At 34.7% G+C, this 17,751-nt stretch overlaps 3 protein-coding genes across 3 annotated transcripts; 2 read left to right on the top strand and 1 right to left on the bottom strand.

Annotated features, from left to right (window-relative positions):
- Positions 1-83: 83 nt before the first annotated feature.
- LOC132611329 (pleiotropic drug resistance protein 1) lies at positions 84-8,770 on the top strand. The gene is made up of 20 exons (XM_060325758.1): positions 84-591; positions 1,581-1,701; positions 2,583-2,756; positions 2,858-3,017; positions 3,137-3,213; positions 3,345-3,398; positions 3,503-3,895; positions 3,985-4,266; positions 4,359-4,675; positions 4,768-4,928; positions 5,016-5,119; positions 5,204-5,360; positions 5,441-5,637; positions 5,727-6,059; positions 6,175-6,465; positions 6,546-6,629; positions 6,712-7,073; positions 7,173-7,344; positions 7,439-7,693; positions 8,345-8,770. Exons 1-20 carry the CDS (start codon positions 242-244, stop codon positions 8,597-8,599), a joined length of 4,299 nt encoding a protein of 1,432 aa, XP_060181741.1. The 5' UTR covers positions 84-241; the 3' UTR covers positions 8,600-8,770.
- Positions 8,771-10,909: 2,139 nt separating this feature from the next.
- Positions 10,910-14,617, top strand: LOC132610438 (F-box protein PP2-B10-like). The gene is made up of 3 exons (XM_060324731.1): positions 10,910-11,266; positions 12,732-12,850; positions 14,064-14,617. The coding sequence occupies exons 1-3, from the start codon at positions 11,006-11,008 to the stop codon at positions 14,479-14,481; spliced, it is 798 nt and encodes a 265-aa protein (XP_060180714.1). The 5' UTR covers positions 10,910-11,005; the 3' UTR covers positions 14,482-14,617.
- A 1,244-nt stretch (positions 14,618-15,861) lies between these two features.
- LOC132611649 (uncharacterized) lies at positions 15,862-16,841 on the bottom strand. The gene is made up of 2 exons (XM_060326047.1): positions 16,715-16,841; positions 15,862-16,613 (listed from the first exon to the last, which is right to left on the bottom strand). Exons 1-2 carry the CDS (start codon positions 16,839-16,841, stop codon positions 15,862-15,864), a joined length of 879 nt encoding a protein of 292 aa, XP_060182030.1.
- Positions 16,842-17,751: the final 910 nt, after the last annotated feature.

The following is a 17,751-nucleotide window of genomic DNA, read 5'->3' as shown; positions in this document are numbered from 1 at the left end:
CACGACCAAAAAAACAAAGGAAAATCAAAGTTATAAGCCGCCTCTTCATTTTCTTGCTTCTATATAACCCCTTTGCATTTAACATCAAACTCTTAACTTGCTTCGCCTTCTATTCTTTTTTCCTTCTAATTCCTTTTTTTTTAATCAAATAAATAAATAAATCCATTTTATCAAATTTGAAGGTGTTGTTATAAGAGTACAACTATATCAATTGGTGCATTTTAATTTAATTTTTTCCAAGATGGAGCCAGCAGATTTAGGTAATTTGCGAGGTCGAAGTATAAGGGGAAGTTTGAGAGGAAGTATAAGGGAAAATAGTAATTCAATATGGAGAAATAATGGAGTTGAAGTATTTTCAAGATCAGCTAGAGATGAAGATGATGAAGAAGCATTAAAATGGGCTGCACTTGAAAAATTACCTACTTATGATAGATTAAGGAAAGGTATATTGTTTGGATCACAAGGAGCTGGTGAAGTTGATGTACATGATCTTGGTTTTCAACAAAGACAGAGTTTGCTTGAAAGGCTTGTTAAAGTTGCTGATGAAGATAATGAGAAGTTCTTGTTGAAACTCAAGAACAGAATTGACAGGCAAGTGATAATTCCTCTATTTTTTTTTTTTTCAATTTGAACTTTACTTCTATACACTAACAGTACAAAAGAATTTTTGTACACAGATTAGCTAAAAAAACAACTATAGGTGTAGTAGTACTTCGTCATATATTTCAATTTACGTGAACTTATTGTTTTTTACTCCGTTATAAAAAGAATGAACCCCATCCTATATTTGGAAACCATTTATTTTAAACTTCTCATTTTATACAATAATATTATGACTAGAATATACATACAAGTTTTAAATGTTACACAAATGTTACGGCGTGTTTGAGATCATAAGTTAAAAAAGTCTTATTTTTTTTCTTAAACTCTGCGCCTAGTCAGATAAGTTGACGTAAATTGAAGCAGCGGGAGTATTAGTTACCTCGAAAACATGGCAAGTTACTACTATAATATATGTTTAAATAAGAAGTTTAAGAGCCCGTTTGGATTAGCTTATAAGTTGCCTATAAGCTGTTTTCAGCTTTTTTTAGTGTTTGGTTGACTAGTTTAAAGTCATTTTGTGCTTAAAATAAGCCCAAAAAATTAATTAGATTTGTTTGACTTAACTTATCTAAAGCCCAAAAAAAATAAGTTAGTGTTTTTGGCTTATAAGCTGTTTCTGCTTTTTTAAGCCCATCCAAACAGGCTCTAAATTTTGTACATCGTCTGTGTAAATATTTTTAACATTATCAGGTTATTCAAACGATACCTACAAGTAAACCATTTTAAAATGTGAGATTTGAAACTCTGAAAATAAGCTCTGTTATCTGCTATAACAGGTGAAAATGACTTGATACTGTGAAAAATACTTTACAGTGATTGTGTATGGTACATAAAACTCTAAAATAATACCAATAGTGCAAAGGTTCTTTATACTTTTGAGTAAAAAAATTGTTCTATAATTGAGTTGGGTTTCCTTGCTTATCTAGTTTGGTGCTAGGTACTAATTCTTTTTTTTTTTCTTTTCCTGAAAAAAACAGGGTTGGGATTGATTTTCCATCAATAGAAGTGAGATTTGAGCATCTGAATATTGAGGCAGATGCATATGTTGGAAGCAGAGCTTTGCCTACATTTATCAACTTCATTACTAACTTCATTGAGGTAAGAAGCCCAAAAAACATATGATTTGTATTGAGTATGTATGAACAAAAAAGTATGTGTACAACTTGCAAGGGTGGCTCAGTTGGTTGAGCATGGGGCTTTCATAATGGGGTATCCTCAGGGGATTTGCCTTCTGGGTCGAGCAAGCTTGGTGCGGGCAAGCTTGGTGCGGGTTACCTCTGCTATGTGGTTCGCGTGCTATTGCACATGAGCGGGGTTGTAGCGGCTGCGGTTCCTTGTCATAAAAAAAAAAAGAAGTTATGTGTACAACTACTACTATTATCACCTATAGAAGTACTGATGTTTTATTGTTTACCTCAAATGAAAAAAGATAAATTAATTATGACTCAAGAACCGTATGACTTGAATTAATGATAATTATGAAAACCTTAATAGTTGTCTACTTCTGCCCGGTGATTTCTTAATCTGGTAAAATTATTGATGAAGGAGAAAGATAGGTCCAAATGAATGTATTTTTTTTCTTGGGAAAAAGTTCAAATATACCTCGGAACAATGTGAAATTGTCATTTATATCCTTCTTCGATTAAAATCAGGCGATTTGTGGTGCTAATCATTTCTGTTAGTGGAAAATGGCAAATGTAGGCCAGATTGGTAACGACGGGGGAGTTCTGGGCCCAACTATTAATGAAGGGAAAAAGTAGACAATTTCAGCATACTGCAGGAGTAAATTTGAACCCTTATCATTACGTAAATAACAAGAACAATAACAATAACAACGATAATGACCAATCTTGAAGATATTAAGTTACTAATCCAACATCTTATCCCGCCCTTAACAATATTTAGTTCTTCTTTTGCAGTGTGATTTTAAAGGTGTTTCTGAAACTAACTTTTTTCTTATTCTTTTGTTGGTTTTACAGTCCCTATTGGATTCACTTCACATCCTTCCATCGAAAAAACGTTCAGTTACAATTCTTAAGGATGTTAGTGGCATCGTCAAGCCTTGTCGAATGACTCTGCTTTTAGGACCTCCAGGTTCTGGGAAAACAACTTTGTTACTAGCTTTGGCTGGAAAACTTGACTCTGCCCTAAGGGTAAGTTTTTACCAGTTCGTCAAATATATAAAACTACTTATAAAAAGTGTATTGTGTTTTTAAATATGAAAATAAGACCTAACATGTTACAATAAAATCAGGTTACGGGAAAGGTGACATATAATGGACATGAGCTACATGAGTTTGTACCAGAAAAAACTGCTGCCTATATTAGCCAGCATGATTTGCATATTGGAGAAATGACTGTGAGAGAAACTTTGGAGTTCTCTGCAAGATGCCAAGGAGTTGGTTCTCGTTATGGTTAGATTATTTTTCTTAGTTCTATCTAATTCTTAGCACTTGGTTTTCGATATTTATAGTAAAATCAAATGAATCACGATTTATCAATTATTGACTGCCGTACTTGAATTATTTTCAAGAAATGTTGGCTGAACTATCAAGAAGAGAGAAAGCAGCTAATATCAAACCAGATGCTGATATTGACATGTTCATGAAGGTAAGACTGGAGACAATTTCTCTTCACTTGTAGAGTGTATATGTTTCAGCCACTTCTGGTAGCATGTTTTTCTTATTTTCTTTAGAAAAATAGTGAATAATTGATGTTACTATTATTGACTGGAAATGTAGGCTGCATCAACAGAAGGACAAGAAGCCAAAGTGATTACAGATTATGTTCTTAAGGTAATTTTTATTTTCCAATCATTTTTTCATACGCTCTTGCTATTGAAAGGTCAGAGAAGTTTGATAAATCAGTTGTTCATTCGCTTGTAAATTCCATTTTTCAGATTCTGGGACTGGATATTTGCGCGGATACTATGGTGGGAGATCAAATGATAAGGGGTATTTCCGGAGGACAGAAGAAGCGTGTCACTACTGGTGAAATGATTGTCGGACCGTCTAAAGCCCTTTTCATGGATGAAATTTCAACTGGACTTGACAGTTCCACAACTTACTCCATTGTGAATTCCCTAAAGCAATCTGTTAAAATCTTGAAAGGAACAGCTCTGATTTCTCTCTTGCAGCCTGCCCCCGAGACTTACAACTTGTTTGATGATATCGTTCTGCTATCAGATGGCTACATTGTTTATCAGGGTCCACGAGAGGAAGTGCTTGACTTCTTTGAATCCATGGGATTCAAATGCCCTGACAGAAAAGGCGTGGCCGATTTCTTGCAAGAAGTATGTTTTATAGGAAACAAGGATGATAAATTTTTAGAAGCGTTGATGCGGTTCCGGTTCTAACGTGTAATGTTTGGAATTTCTTGCAGGTGACATCTAAGAAGGATCAGCAGCAATATTGGGTAAGCAGGGACGAGCCTTACAGGTTTATCACATCGAAAGAATTTGCTGAGGCTTATCAATCTTTCCATGTTGGAAGAAAAGTAAGCGATGAGCTTACAACCGCATTTGACAAGAGCAAAAGCCACCCTGCTGCTTTGACTACTGAAAAGTACGGTATTGGAAAGAGACAGCTCTTGAAGGTTTGTGCGGAAAGAGAGTTCTTGCTAATGCGGAGAAACTCATTTGTTTACATCTTCAAATTCTTTCAGGTGAACTACTTGGTCTATTTGGTATATCGATTTATGCTGTAGTATTTTCATATCCATTTGAAAGTTACTAATCCACTCTTTGTTTTTTCCAGCTCATGGTCATTGCACTTATGACAATGACCATATTTTTTCGAACTAAGATGCCTCGGGATAATGAGACAGATGGAGGAATATATTCTGGTGCTCTCTTTTTTACAGTTGTCATGCTTATGTTTAATGGTTTGTCTGAGCTCCCTTTGACACTCTACAAGCTTCCGGTCTTCTACAAGCAAAGGGACTTTCTCTTCTATCCTTCATGGGCTTATGCAATTCCTTCATGGATCCTAAAAATCCCTATAACCTTTCTTGAAGTTGGGATGTGGGTGTTCCTCACTTATTATGTCATCGGATTTGATCCTAATGTTGGAAGGTATGGGAAGAAAGACTATATGGTATAATCATTCGCTTATCGTCACAAATATTATTTCTCCCGTGGTTATTCATCTGCTATTGTTTGTGCAGATTTTTTAAACAATTTTTGCTACTCTTAGTAGTAAACCAGATGGCATCAGGATTGTTCAGATTTATTGCAGCAGTTGGAAGGACCATGGGAGTTGCTAGCACATTTGGAGCATTTGCTCTGCTTTTACAATTTGCATTGGGCGGTTTTATCCTCGCACGAAGTAAGTTTGTGATTTAGGTGTTTGCAATAGCTCTTGTCTTGTCCAATCCTACTAATGCTTACTTTCTCTTTTCTCTGAATGGTGTAGCTTACGTGAAGGACTGGTGGATTTGGGGTTACTGGACCTCTCCACTTATGTACTCAGTGAATGCAATCCTTGTGAATGAATTTGACGGGAAAAAGTGGAAACATGTAAGTTTGTATGCATAACTCCTCTTACAATGGTGTACTTTTTTTTTCATCAATGAATGCTGAAATCAACTCTCACTAAAACAGATTGCACCCAATGGAACCGAGCCACTTGGAGTTTCAGTTGTAAGATCCCAAGGTTTCTTTCCCGATGCTTATTGGTACTGGCTCGGTATAGGAGCACTTGTTGGATTCACAGTTCTGTTTAACATCGCCTACAGTCTTGCTCTCGCTTATCTTAACCGTGAGTATCCTTGAGTTTCTTCATCGATATATCCCTAAATAAAAAGATGACACGTACTAACATGGAGTGAGTATCTGCAGCATTTGGAAAGCCACAAGCTACGATTTCAGAAGAGAGTGAGAACAATGAAAATAGTGAATCATCAACTCGGATAACTAGCACAACGGAAGGAGATTCTGTCGGTGAGAATCAGAATAAGAAGAAGGGAATGGTCCTTCCATTTGAACCCCATTCCATCACCTTTGATGAAGTTGTATACTCTGTTGACATGCCTCCGGTAAGTAACGAAAAATTGCTAGTCATCAAGAACCAGTGCTTCAACTTTCCTTAAATCAAAATGTGACTCATTATTTTGACGACTTGCAGGAAATGAGAGAGCAGGGTACGGGTGACAATAGATTGGTACTTTTGAAGAGTGTGAGTGGAGCTTTCAGGCCAGGTGTTCTCACAGCTTTGATGGGAGTCAGTGGGGCTGGTAAAACAACATTGATGGATGTCTTGGCCGGAAGGAAAACCGGAGGTTACATTGACGGGAGCATCAAAATTTCTGGATATCCCAAGAAACAAGAAACGTTTGCACGTATTTCTGGATACTGTGAACAAAATGACATCCATTCACCTTTTGTTACAGTTCATGAGTCCCTGGTTTACTCGGCTTGGCTGCGTTTACCTCAAGACGTCGATGAGCCAAAAAGAATGGTAAGTCCTTTAAATTATTCCCTTTCTTCCCATAATAAGAGTTTGTCCTAGTGATCATCTTATACCCAAATAAAGAGGCAGCTAATAGAATTTTCAATAAATTATCTCATTTCAGATGTTTGTTGAGCAAGTTATGGATCTTGTGGAGCTTACATCACTAAGATCAGCCTTAGTCGGGTTGCCAGGAGTCAACGGTCTGTCAACTGAGCAACGTAAAAGGTTGACCATAGCAGTTGAACTAGTAGCAAACCCCTCTATCATTTTTATGGATGAACCAACTTCAGGGTTGGATGCAAGAGCTGCTGCAATTGTGATGAGAGCTGTAAGGAACACTGTTGATACAGGAAGAACCGTTGTTTGTACCATTCATCAGCCCAGCATTGACATTTTTGAGGCTTTTGATGAGGTAAAGTGAACACATCATCTATTTCTAATTCGCCTTTTGCCTTTTAGATATCGGATATTAATATGACCACGTGTTTACAGTTATTTCTTATGAAACGAGGAGGACAAGAGATATACGTTGGTCCATTAGGTCGCGAGTCAAGTCATTTGATAAAATACTTCGAGGTAAGTTTGTCTTTGGAAAAGTAAGTCCCTTTTATTATGTATATATAATCGAGTACTGAGCTTATTTTCACCATGGATTCAGTCAATACCCGGTGTAAGCAAAATAGAGGAGGGTTACAATCCAGCAACTTGGATGTTAGAAGTCACATCTTCCTCTCAAGAAATGACATTAGGGGTTGATTTTACCGAATTGTACAAGAACTCAGACCTCTGCAGGAGGAACAAAGCCTTGATCGAAGAACTAAGCGTGCCACGCGCTGGTACAAGTGACCTTCATTTTGAAACTGAATTCTCACAGCCATTCTGGGTCCAATGTATGGCTTGTTTATGGAAGCAACACTGGTCATATTGGCGTAATCCGACTTACACTGCAGTCAGATTTCTCTTCACGACCTTCATAGCACTCATATTCGGGTCAATGTTTTGGGATCTTGGTACCAAAGTGTAAGTAATATAACACAAAAATAGAAATAAGAAGAAAAACTGGCAACTTATAATTCTTAATGCTAAAATGTCTATCTTTGTTTTTTGTTTCAATTACAGGAGTAAGCCCCGAGATCTAACTAACGCTATGGGATCTATGTATGCTGCCGTTCTCTTCCTTGGTGTCCAAAATTCATCATCAGTTCAGCCCGTCGTATCCGTTGAACGTACTGTATTTTACAGAGAAAAAGCTGCCGGGATGTACTCTGCCATACCGTATGCCTTTGCACAAGTGGGTAGACAGTTGAATTTCCTAAAAAACTAATAAATTTTCAGCTTAAAGTTAAAATAGTTCAAATAATGAACACTAAATTTTTTCCTTGCAGGTTTTCATTGAAATTCCTTATGTATTTGTACAAGCTGTTGTCTATGGTCTCATTGTCTATTCTATGATTGGATTCGAATGGACTGCTGCAAAATTCTTTTGGTACTTCTTCTTCATGTTCTTCACCTTCCTCTACTTCACCTTCTTTGGCATGATGACTGTGGCTGTCACCCCGAATCAAAATGTTGCTTCAATTATTGCTGGATTCTTCTATACAGTATGGAATCTCTTCTCGGGATTCATCGTTCCACGACCTGTAAGTTCCTAAATCTATTGTCACTTTTCTTCTAGTACATAAACGCACACTGAGACTAATTTCACGGATGATCATCCAACTTTCTGTTTATTGTATTAAAACTAATTTTTTGTAGCATAAAATAACTCAACCATCTTTATATATAACAACAAAATAAGAAATGCCGAAAAGTGTAATATGATACCAGAAAACACATGTAGACTGCCACATGTAAAAATATTCATGTAAATACTAGACATCTACAGCCCAACTTACATAATAACCATGCGAGACCGCTTAAAAAGACACACACACACACACATTTTCAGACCCAGCCTAATACCAAATGTTTTCAACATGTGGCACATGATGGGATTCTTTTTAAGTGAGTCGGAAAATGGATTTTTTTAAATTGGTGTCACTTAGATGTTATGCAAGCTAGGCGAGTTGCTAAAGTGACAGCCTACTTGTGATTCTGGAACCGGATCTAGCATTTTCTATGATATAATAAAGGCATAACTGAGTTATTATTCTGGTGCAAAAATTAGTTTTGTCACTCTGGGTTATAATAAACTGAAAGTAGAATGATCATCTGTGAAATTAATCCCACAACAGTTATGAAGATTGAAAAAATTGACCTTTTTTTTTCTTCTTCTTTTCGACTAAAAACAGCGTATTCCGATATGGTGGAAATGGTACTACTGGGCTTGCCCTGTTGCATGGACCTTGTATGGTTTGGTTGCATCTCAATTTGGAGACCTCCAAGGTGAAATTAATAATCAAACTGTGGAAGAATACTTGAGAAGTACCTATGGATTTAAGCATGATTTTCTCGGAGTTGTTGCAGCTGTGATCGTTGCGTTTGCAGTTGTTTTCGCCTTCACATTTGCTTTGGGTATCAAGGCATTCAATTTCCAGAGAAGATAAAAAGAGTGTTTATTTGTATTCCAGTTGTTTTTACTTGAATAAGCTTATGAACTTTTAGATTGCTGAATATGTTATGTCTTATTAATCTTTCTGAATTCCTAGTTTTGTTGTATAACGTGTAGTAATTGTTATTCATAATTTTTTATGGAATATATATACAATTTTATTTAATGGTTGTCTTCATTCTCTAATTGATTACCATCCTTTACCCCCAGTGGCGGATCCAGGATTTTCATTCAGGGTGTTCGAAAGAAAGAAGAAGCTAAATATACACTGTAATTTTTTGCTGAGGGTGTTCAAAAGCTAATATATGCACATAAATACAGAAAATTTACCCTATATATACATTGTAATTTTTTGCTGAGGGTGTTCGGGTGAACACCCTCGGCTCTTGGTGCATCGGCCCCTGTTACCCCCGCATTATGTCTGTTAAAATTATTGTTCATGTCTGATCATTCGACAGAAGGGTGATTGTTGGGGGCACTTGTTTTCTTTTATGTAAACTTTTATTGACTCAAAATTTTCTGATATAATATTTCAACATAGATTGGATTAGCCTATTAGTTTATGTAGTAATGCTCAAAAAAATAATAATTAAACTTCTTATAAACAGGCATCTTACGCTGCTTCTGGAACTACATTATTCTTAGCCTTTAAAGAAACATCTAAATTTTAGGGTGGTTTTTTCTTTGTTTTTCACTTTTTCTTTGTCATTTAGTTATCAGTTCTATTAAAGTACTAAAAACAAATTTGTACTTGTTATTATATCTTTACACCACAACCTACATAGTTAAAAAAAATATTCCCTGAGCAGAGTAATGTACCTGGAAATGGAAGCTCTGCCTCCTCACACTATATTTTGAAAGGGCTTTATTACTTGAGTTTAGGGGTGGCAAATGGGCGGGTGGAGTCAGATATGGGTCGGTTGAAAATGGATTAAATCAAAATGGATCAATTATTCGACCCACCCATAATTTACACGGATAAAAAATGAGTTAACCCACGGATAATATGGATAACCATATTATTCATGACTTCAAGAATAGTTAGATGAGAAGATAAGCTAAAAATCAAAATAAGCTCAGATTCTACGACAAAATATAAAAAAAATAAAAATTCAAATATTTTAAAAATAAAAATTTAAAAATTAAACAAAAAAAGACTCCCAGAACTTTCTATGGTGTACTAAGTACTACTAATATATTATTAGCTTGAGGGGAGCGTAGATGGTGGATAACCCATATTTTAAGTGGATAATATGAGTTTGACTCAAATTGGACTCATTTTATGGTTGGGTATCCAACCCATTTTAAATGGGTTGGGTTGGGTGGATAATCATAAATTTTAGGGGAAAGATCACGCATGCCCCCTCAAATGAAAATAATTACCCGCCCATACCCCCATTACATTCGTACCCCTAGAAAAAATCAAAAGTATTTACACGAGCTGCCGTATCTCGGGTAAATACTTTTGATTTTTTCTGGGGATACGAATGTAATGGGGGTATGGGCGGGTAATTATTTTCATTTGAGGGGGCATGTGTAATTTTTTTCCTCTTTTACCCATTTTGCCACCCCTACTTGAGTTGAACAAAAATGGTTTAATTTGGAGTTTGCTAGATTTGCTGTTATTTTGACAATTGATGATTGAAGTTTGTTCTTTATGATATTTGGCTCATTTAGTGTAGCTTTGGCGTTGAAGCCTGTGTTCAAATTATTGAAATTCGAATGACAAGTTATTGTTTCTGGGCAAAAATTTATTTACCTAAAGTTCAGACGTAAATACCTAAACTTTAGTTATGTATGGCTTAAGTTTCGATAAAAATGATTGAACTTCATCATGTCTGAAATTGTTTGGAAGTGAATAAACTTACAAAAAGTTTATAAACTTGAGTATACAACTTAAACAATGACCACAAAATCGGGTGAGAAACCAAAAAAATATCTCAAATAATGTTGTTGACTAAGTGGACCACTGGCATAGTGGGACTTATCAGCTCACTTTTCCTGACCAGAATTCATCACTTATCAACCTCAAATTTTCTTCTTTTCGACAAGTCTTAGAGCCCGTTTGGATTGGCTTATAAGTTGTTTATAAGCTATTTTTAATTTTTTTAGTGTTTGACTGATCAGCTTAAAGTCATTTTATGTTTAAAATAAGTCCAAAAAATTAATTAGATTTATTTGGTTTAACTTATCTAAAGCAGCTTATAAGCTGAAAACAAACTTATAAGTCAAAAAAAATAAATTAGATTATATCAATTTTTTTTTTTTGGCTTATAAGTTATTTCCAGCTGTTTTTTTAAGCCCATCCAAACAGACTCTTATTGGTCATTTACATCTCTGTTTCACATTCTTCTTCTTGTTCTTCCTTAACACAATATAGAGAAAATTCAAAAACTAGAGAATGAATCCTTTTACAATCTTGCCCGAGGGCTGCATATCGGAGATCATATCGTTCACAACTCCAGCAGACGCCGTTAGATCATCGGTTATCTCAACAGGATTCAAGTCTGCGGCTGAGTCTGATATTGTATGGAACAAATTTCTGCCATCTGATCATCAAGATATTGTTTCAAGATCAGTTTCTGTGGTTGTTTTTGACAGCAAAAAGGACCTTTACTTTAGACTCTGTGAGTCTCCTATCCTTCTTGATGAAGGCAGACTGGTAATCTTCTAGTTGCATTTTCTTTCTTTGTCTTTGTTTTTCTCATTTTTATATTTGAATTAGTTATCCATTATAACATGTGGTATGAAGGAAAATGACTCATCTGGAAAATATTTTTCAATGTTTAGCTGAAGAGTGAATTATATTTGAAACTTTTTTATTTTAATTGAAGATTGATAATAATGTTAGCAAATCAAATGGTGTATGTTGGTTCTCTCTCACATCGGTTAGTGATGGGATTAATTGTCTCGATCTTGAACAATTTTCACCTTTGAGCTAACTTTTGGAGTTGAGTTGGGCTTAAAGGTCTATTTTCTTATCATGGTATCAAAGCTAGATCCATTCTAACATTTTTTTTATCCAATGTTGGCCTCATCTTATATTGTCCACTCACTAGGAGCCCGTTTGGATTGGCTTATAAGTTGCTTATAAGCTGTTTTTAGTTTTTTGAGTGTTTGGCTGACCAGCTTAAAGTCATTTTGTGCTTAAAATAAGCTCAAAAAAATAATTGGGCCCATTTGACTTAGCTTATTTAAAGCAGCTTATCTGAAAACAGCTTATAAGCCAAAAAAAATAAGTTAGACTACCCCTAACTTATTTTTTTTTTAGCTTATAAGCTGTTTGCAGCTTATAGACATAAATCCATCCAAACAGGCTCTAGATATGCTCTGGGCATGCGGGTCTGTTGAGTCTCCCACATTTGGCTGTTGATGAAATTTCTTGTCTCTATATATGGTCTTGGACAATTAGACTCAAATTTCATTTTCTTACCAATTTTGATGACAATATTTAGCCAAGTTTTGGTTGGAGCTTGGAAGTTGGAATAATGATATGAAGTCAAGGATGAGGTAGTTGTGCAAAAAATGGCTTGAGAAAATCGTTCTTCTTGGTGGATTTTTTTGTAAACTACTATTTAAAACAACAACATACCCAGCGTAATCTCACAAAGTGGAATCTGAGGAGTGCAGTGTATGCAGACCTTACCCTACATTGTAAGGTAGAGCGGTTTTTTCCGATAGACCTTCGGCTCAAGAAAAAACAATTCAAAACAGTAGAAAAAGAAAAAATTCTGTAAAATATTTACTGATAACTAAATGACCAGAAAATTTATACTTATTTTTCGGAAAACATTTTGAAAAAGTATTTTCCATCATACCAAACACATTTACTGATAATATTGCTTTAATCTTTTGAGATTAGTCCTGATATAAATTTTATACATTGTGTTGCCTACTCTATTCTCTTCTATTTTATAATTTAGAGCTAGTAATTTTGGATGTTTATGAGTTTATGACTCGGTAATGTTTCATATAAACATTTACGAGTCAATCGTCAACAGAAGGGTCACGTTATATTTTATTTATTCTAACAGTTTGTTAAATTAACTAGAGTATAACGTGTGAAAATTTACTAGATATATAATGATGATAACATATTCGCATTTAACTTCTACTGTTTCTAGCAGAGTTTTTGGCTTTACAAAACAAATGGGAAGAAATGTTATCTACTATCTGCAAGGCAATTGACAATTTCTTTTTCAGACACCCAATTATTCTGGGAACATACATCTGATGCAGAATCAAGGTACTTACTCTGTTTTGTTAGATTAAATTGGTTACGGCATGTGTGTTTTTTCCCTTCCAAACATGTTCTACATAATTACACCTTTACATGTTCATTGATACTCTAGGTAAGCTTCACGGATGGTCACTTAACTATCAACTTTTTCATAAAAGTCATTTAACTATTGTTTCTAACAAAAAAGTCACTTAACTTTGAGTATACTAACACAAAAGTTACTAAACCATTTCCGGTGTCACTAAACTACTTCACGGTGAATAACTCATTTTTCACTTCTTTTTTTAAATAATTATAAAAAAATCTAACAATTAATTAAAAGGGTTCAACCGACTCAAAAAAATATACTGCCTCCGTCCTAATTTATGTGGCACCTTTAAGATTTCGAGATTCAAACAAATGTTTCTTTGACCGTAATTTTTTCATATATCTTTTAAATATTTTGGATTTTCTATTATCGTGACTTATAGTATGTTTTACGTAATTTTCAAATATGTAAATTTTATTTCAAAAAATTTAAAGATTACATGATCAAATTCATGGTCAAAATTAAACTGTTTTGACTCTCAAAATCTGAACCACGTCACATAAATTGGGACAGAGGAAGTAATAATTAATTTTGGGTCGGGTCCGGTTGAACCTTTTAAATTAATTTGTTATTTATTAGATATTTAAAAAAAATAGATTAAAAGATAAGTTATTTACCGGAAAGTGATTTAGTAACTTTTATGTTAGTATACTCATAGTCAAGTCACTTTTGTGTTAGAAACAACGGAATAATTAAATGACTTCTGTGGAAAAAAGTGATAGTTAAGTGACCATCTGTGAAATTTACCATTGATACTCTAGTAGATGCTATAGACTAATTTTCTATCAGATGAAGGTAACAAGAAATGTTTTTTAACCGTAATAAAAAATGTCATTTTTTTTTCTAAGTAGCTATATAAGTGTCAAACGGACGGGATATCAAGTTTGGGTGGATCAAAATGAGTTGATTCAACACATGAATTATGATCAAGTCTGTTGGAAATTTGCTTGGGTCAAAAAGAGTTGGATTAAGGTGGATTGACTAGTGACACATAGCCTAACTCCTTTCCCTCATACGTTGGATAGGTTACGCATTTATGTTATCAAAATACAGCTACATAGGTTGAAATGAAGAGAGCTGTATACAAAAATTCCAGAGTTTTCGTTGGGGTTAAATTTTCTTTTTCTACAGATTCCCAGAGGTGGCGTTCCTCAATAGCGTCGATTTACTAGATATCCGAGGCAAGATTGGAACTCGAGCATTATCCTCAAGAACAAGTTATGCAGCTTATTTAGTGTTCAAAATATCCGAGAGGTACCATGGCCTTGAATCAACAAATGCAATGGTTAGATTTGTTAATCAAGAGAGTGAAGACCAGGCTGAAGAACGAGCTACTACTGTTATACTAGCAGCAAGAGCGCCGAGGCATTTAAAAGCTAGTTTACCAGAAAAAAGAATTGATGGATGGCTGGAAGTAGGAATTGGAAACTTTTACAATGGTGCATTAAGAGATGATAATGGTGATGTAGAAGCAAGGTTGTTGGATTCTAGGCCTTTTCATGCTAAGTGTGGTCTCATAATCGAAGGTGTTGAGTTTCGTCCAATATGATTTGTCAGTTCTACAATGACCTCACAAGTTTGATAATTGAGTTCATAATCAAATATTTATTGATACATTTAGTAAAGTTGTAATAGACATGCAGAGTTTGGGCAAAAGATAATGGTTCAGATAAACTCATATATTACATGCTAGACCCGCCTCTACTCACGTACATGTTAGGATAGTGCAAATTCATGACTTTGCTATTCTCTCACTCTCTTTTCTTTTTTGGTTTGAGTTCTAATCGTGTTACTTGCCCTCTTTTATGTGATGCTTATGCACATGGAATCACTTACCAACATACGACGACATTATATAATCGTTCTATTATGCAACTTAAATGTCGCAATTTACTTATAGACCAATATTTAATTTAGATTTGGATTAAATATTGAACTTTAGTATCGTGAAATATCACATTAAAATACCCTGCATTTAAACTAGTCTATCTACCAAATTTCCTACAAAATTAATACACTCTCAGTTTCAATATGTTTGACGAGAACGGATTTTAAGAAACAAATGAAGATTTTTGAAACTTATGATTTTAAACTTCTCATAGCATTTGTGCAATTATAAACGCTTGTCATTAATTTAAACCAAGAAGTGTAAGTTAAATTATTTCAAAATATGAAATGCCACGGTGTAGAAAAAGTCCACACCAAAAATATTACTATAAAAGTATATAATGAAGTGCAAAAGTAAAAATTGCATTGTATATTTTCCTAAACTTACCCACTTCTTTTTCTTTGTGCCAAATCCATTATTTCTAGTCTTCTTGATTATGTTGACCTGAGAAGAAATATACATTAGAATGGTTAATCTGATGGTTTACATAATTCAAAACTTAAAACTTCACACAAGAATCAGACAAACTGATCCATTACCAGAAAATCGCTAATTTCCAACAATTTGATTCTTGGTAAGGGATTTCAGACAGAACGATGAACCAAGTTCAACTGATCCATTGAAAATTAGCGATTTTCTGAAAGTGGCTGTTTGTGCCGTACAGATAAAATATCATGAACTTGGAAAGACATCTCTACTTGTTCCATATATGCCAAGTTATTCTCTTTCCGTCTATAATTGGAAAGTTTAATTATCATAAAGCTGTATTATAAATAAAAAGCAATATACTTCACTTAGTACCAGAAATTGTTACCTTTTAAAGTTGAAGAAGCTCATCACAGGTACTTATTAATCCCACAGGATCTTAAAGTAAACTAAACTTTCCACATACAAATGTGATGACCCTATATATAGTGAATTTTCTTTTGGTTTAAATTCTTCAGTGAATTTATTTTTCCGCCCATCGTACTCTATAAATGCACCATCATCATTTCTCCATACTATGTTTCCGTTCTCCTTAACGCATACGAGGTGACCTGCCTACCCAAAGTAGTACGGAGTCACTGAGCCTAAAGTAATATTCATGATGTGGTTCCAAGTCAACAAGCCTGTTTTCCCATCTTTCTCCTGTGACCAAATCCACATTTCTTGACAAAGGTCAATCCCAAAAACGCAAACACGAATAGCAAAAGCACAAAATTTGGACAAAATATTCCTAATGTTACTTGGTACTGGCGTCACAATAAATGTTTCATCTGCCGGGTAAAAAGATATAACCAAGCGTTCACGTTCCCAAATTGTGCCTCCATCATCTGAAGTGGCCATTATGTGAACAACACTATTTAACGAAATTGGATAGTGGTAGATCAAGCCAAAATCAGGGGGAATGGGGAAATTGCTAATGGTTCTCCAAGATTGATTTTTAACAGAATAGATTTCAACAACGTGACGCGGATGTGCTGTATAGCTTACCTCGTATACACATAATACCTTATAATCCTCAGCCACAAAATCATATACAAAACCAATTCGGTCAATATACCACCAAAACCTTTGCAACGTAGCAGGGACGGGGATCAGTTTGTATTTCCGAATAGCAGGATTCCATAACATCATATTGCCAGGATGGTAAATAAATACCAAGCCATCACACGAATGCACTTGGAGAAAATAATATTGACTATCACTGAATCCTGGAATATTGGGCTGGTCCAACGACACAACTTTGGAATCAGCACTAATTGATGCTTCCATTGATAGGACTTTCATCGAATAATCATGGAGTATTTTTCCTTCAACAACGTTAAAAAGGAGAAACTTTTGACGATGAATATCGGTAGATGATTTATGTAGATGCGACTTCATAAACTCGGGGTCATCAATGGAACAATACCATGATTTGCAACTACTTTTGAACCGTAAAAGAGATTTGACTGGTACTCTAAGAGGATGGAGTTGACAATATCGTCAGGCAAATTGAGGATCTTAGAGCGGCTACCCATCGGATAACGCAGTACCATACTTGGGGTTCAGGGTTTCTTCCTATTTATACATGCCTCAAGTCGACTTTACTTGAAGGAAAAAAAAAATACTTTGTTTCAAACTTTCAATAATAAGTCTTTAACCAAAAACTGTAACTTATTAATTACTACTGTAATTACTATTTCCTTTTAGTATTTATATTCTGTAATTAAGGATTTTTTTAATGGGGAACTAACCCATATATACAACCCACATATCTAGTTTGCAGTCATGTAGACATTGTATCGTCACTGTATAAATAATGCATATGTAATGTATAAATTGATCAACTTTTTTTTTGCAACTTTACATATACATCCTTATACACTATTATACATTTCATATATATTACATATACATTCTTATGCACTATATATAATGTATATTCTTTGTATAACTATGTATAAACATTGTATAACTATGTATAAACAAAGTATTTCCTTGGGGAATAAAAAAATGATTAAAATCTGAAGCTTCATTGTATATCTTACAAGATAATATGATCTATTCAAATGTCAAATGCAGCACATGTTCATATCATCTTCTAAAAGAGATGCTTAACAACATTCCAGATATTCTAAAATAAGTTTAATCTGGTAGAATTCACTCAATCCATATAATGACTGTTTGTCCCCGGTTTTTGTAAATTTACTGAAATGATAATTAAGAAGAAAAAGAAAACATCAGCCTCGTAGGATAGGAACCTGGTCAGAGGCTTGAAATTTGAAGGTGGGCGAAACAGAGCATTAATTTGTTAATAAGGAAGACTACTAGTCTATTGGGCTTATAATGTCAAAGTGGGCGAAGAAAGGCATGGTTGGTATGTTCTGGGCAAAGTAAAGTGCCGAACGGACACATTTGGTAAGAAGGTGATAATTGAGCTAGTTTTGGCAAACTAGATCACTTATC

This window comes from Lycium barbarum, chromosome 9, assembly GCF_019175385.1.
Source record: "Lycium barbarum isolate Lr01 chromosome 9, ASM1917538v2, whole genome shotgun sequence".
In the NCBI taxonomy this organism is placed as follows: Eukaryota; Viridiplantae; Streptophyta; class Magnoliopsida; order Solanales; family Solanaceae; genus Lycium; species Lycium barbarum.
The sequence above is the reverse complement of the archived record's forward strand: the minus strand, read 5'-3'. Positions and strand labels throughout refer to the sequence as shown.

Coding starts and splice junctions, on each gene's coding strand:
- LOC132611649 (XM_060326047.1), bottom strand. CDS start 16,841: ATGGTACTGCGTTATCCGATGGGTAGCCGCTCTAAGATCCTCAATTTG. Junction 16,614..16,714: donor AAAAGTAGTTGCAAATCATG/GTATTGTTCCAT, acceptor ACGTTGTTGAAG/GAAAAATACTCCATGATTAT.
- LOC132611329 (XM_060325758.1), top strand. CDS start 242: ATGGAGCCAGCAGATTTAGGTAATTTGCGAGGTCGAAGTATAAGGGGA. Junction 4,676..4,767: donor TTTGATCCTAATGTTGGAAG/GTATGGGAAGAA, acceptor TTGTTTGTGCAG/ATTTTTTAAACAATTTTTGC. Junction 5,361..5,440: donor TGCTCTCGCTTATCTTAACC/GTGAGTATCCTT, acceptor GAGTATCTGCAG/CATTTGGAAAGCCACAAGCT.
- LOC132610438 (XM_060324731.1), top strand. CDS start 11,006: ATGAATCCTTTTACAATCTTGCCCGAGGGCTGCATATCGGAGATCATA. Junction 11,267..12,731: donor TTCTTGATGAAGGCAGACTG/GTAATCTTCTAG, acceptor TGTTTCTAGCAG/AGTTTTTGGCTTTACAAAAC. Junction 12,851..14,063: donor ACATCTGATGCAGAATCAAG/GTACTTACTCTG, acceptor CTTTTTCTACAG/ATTCCCAGAGGTGGCGTTCC.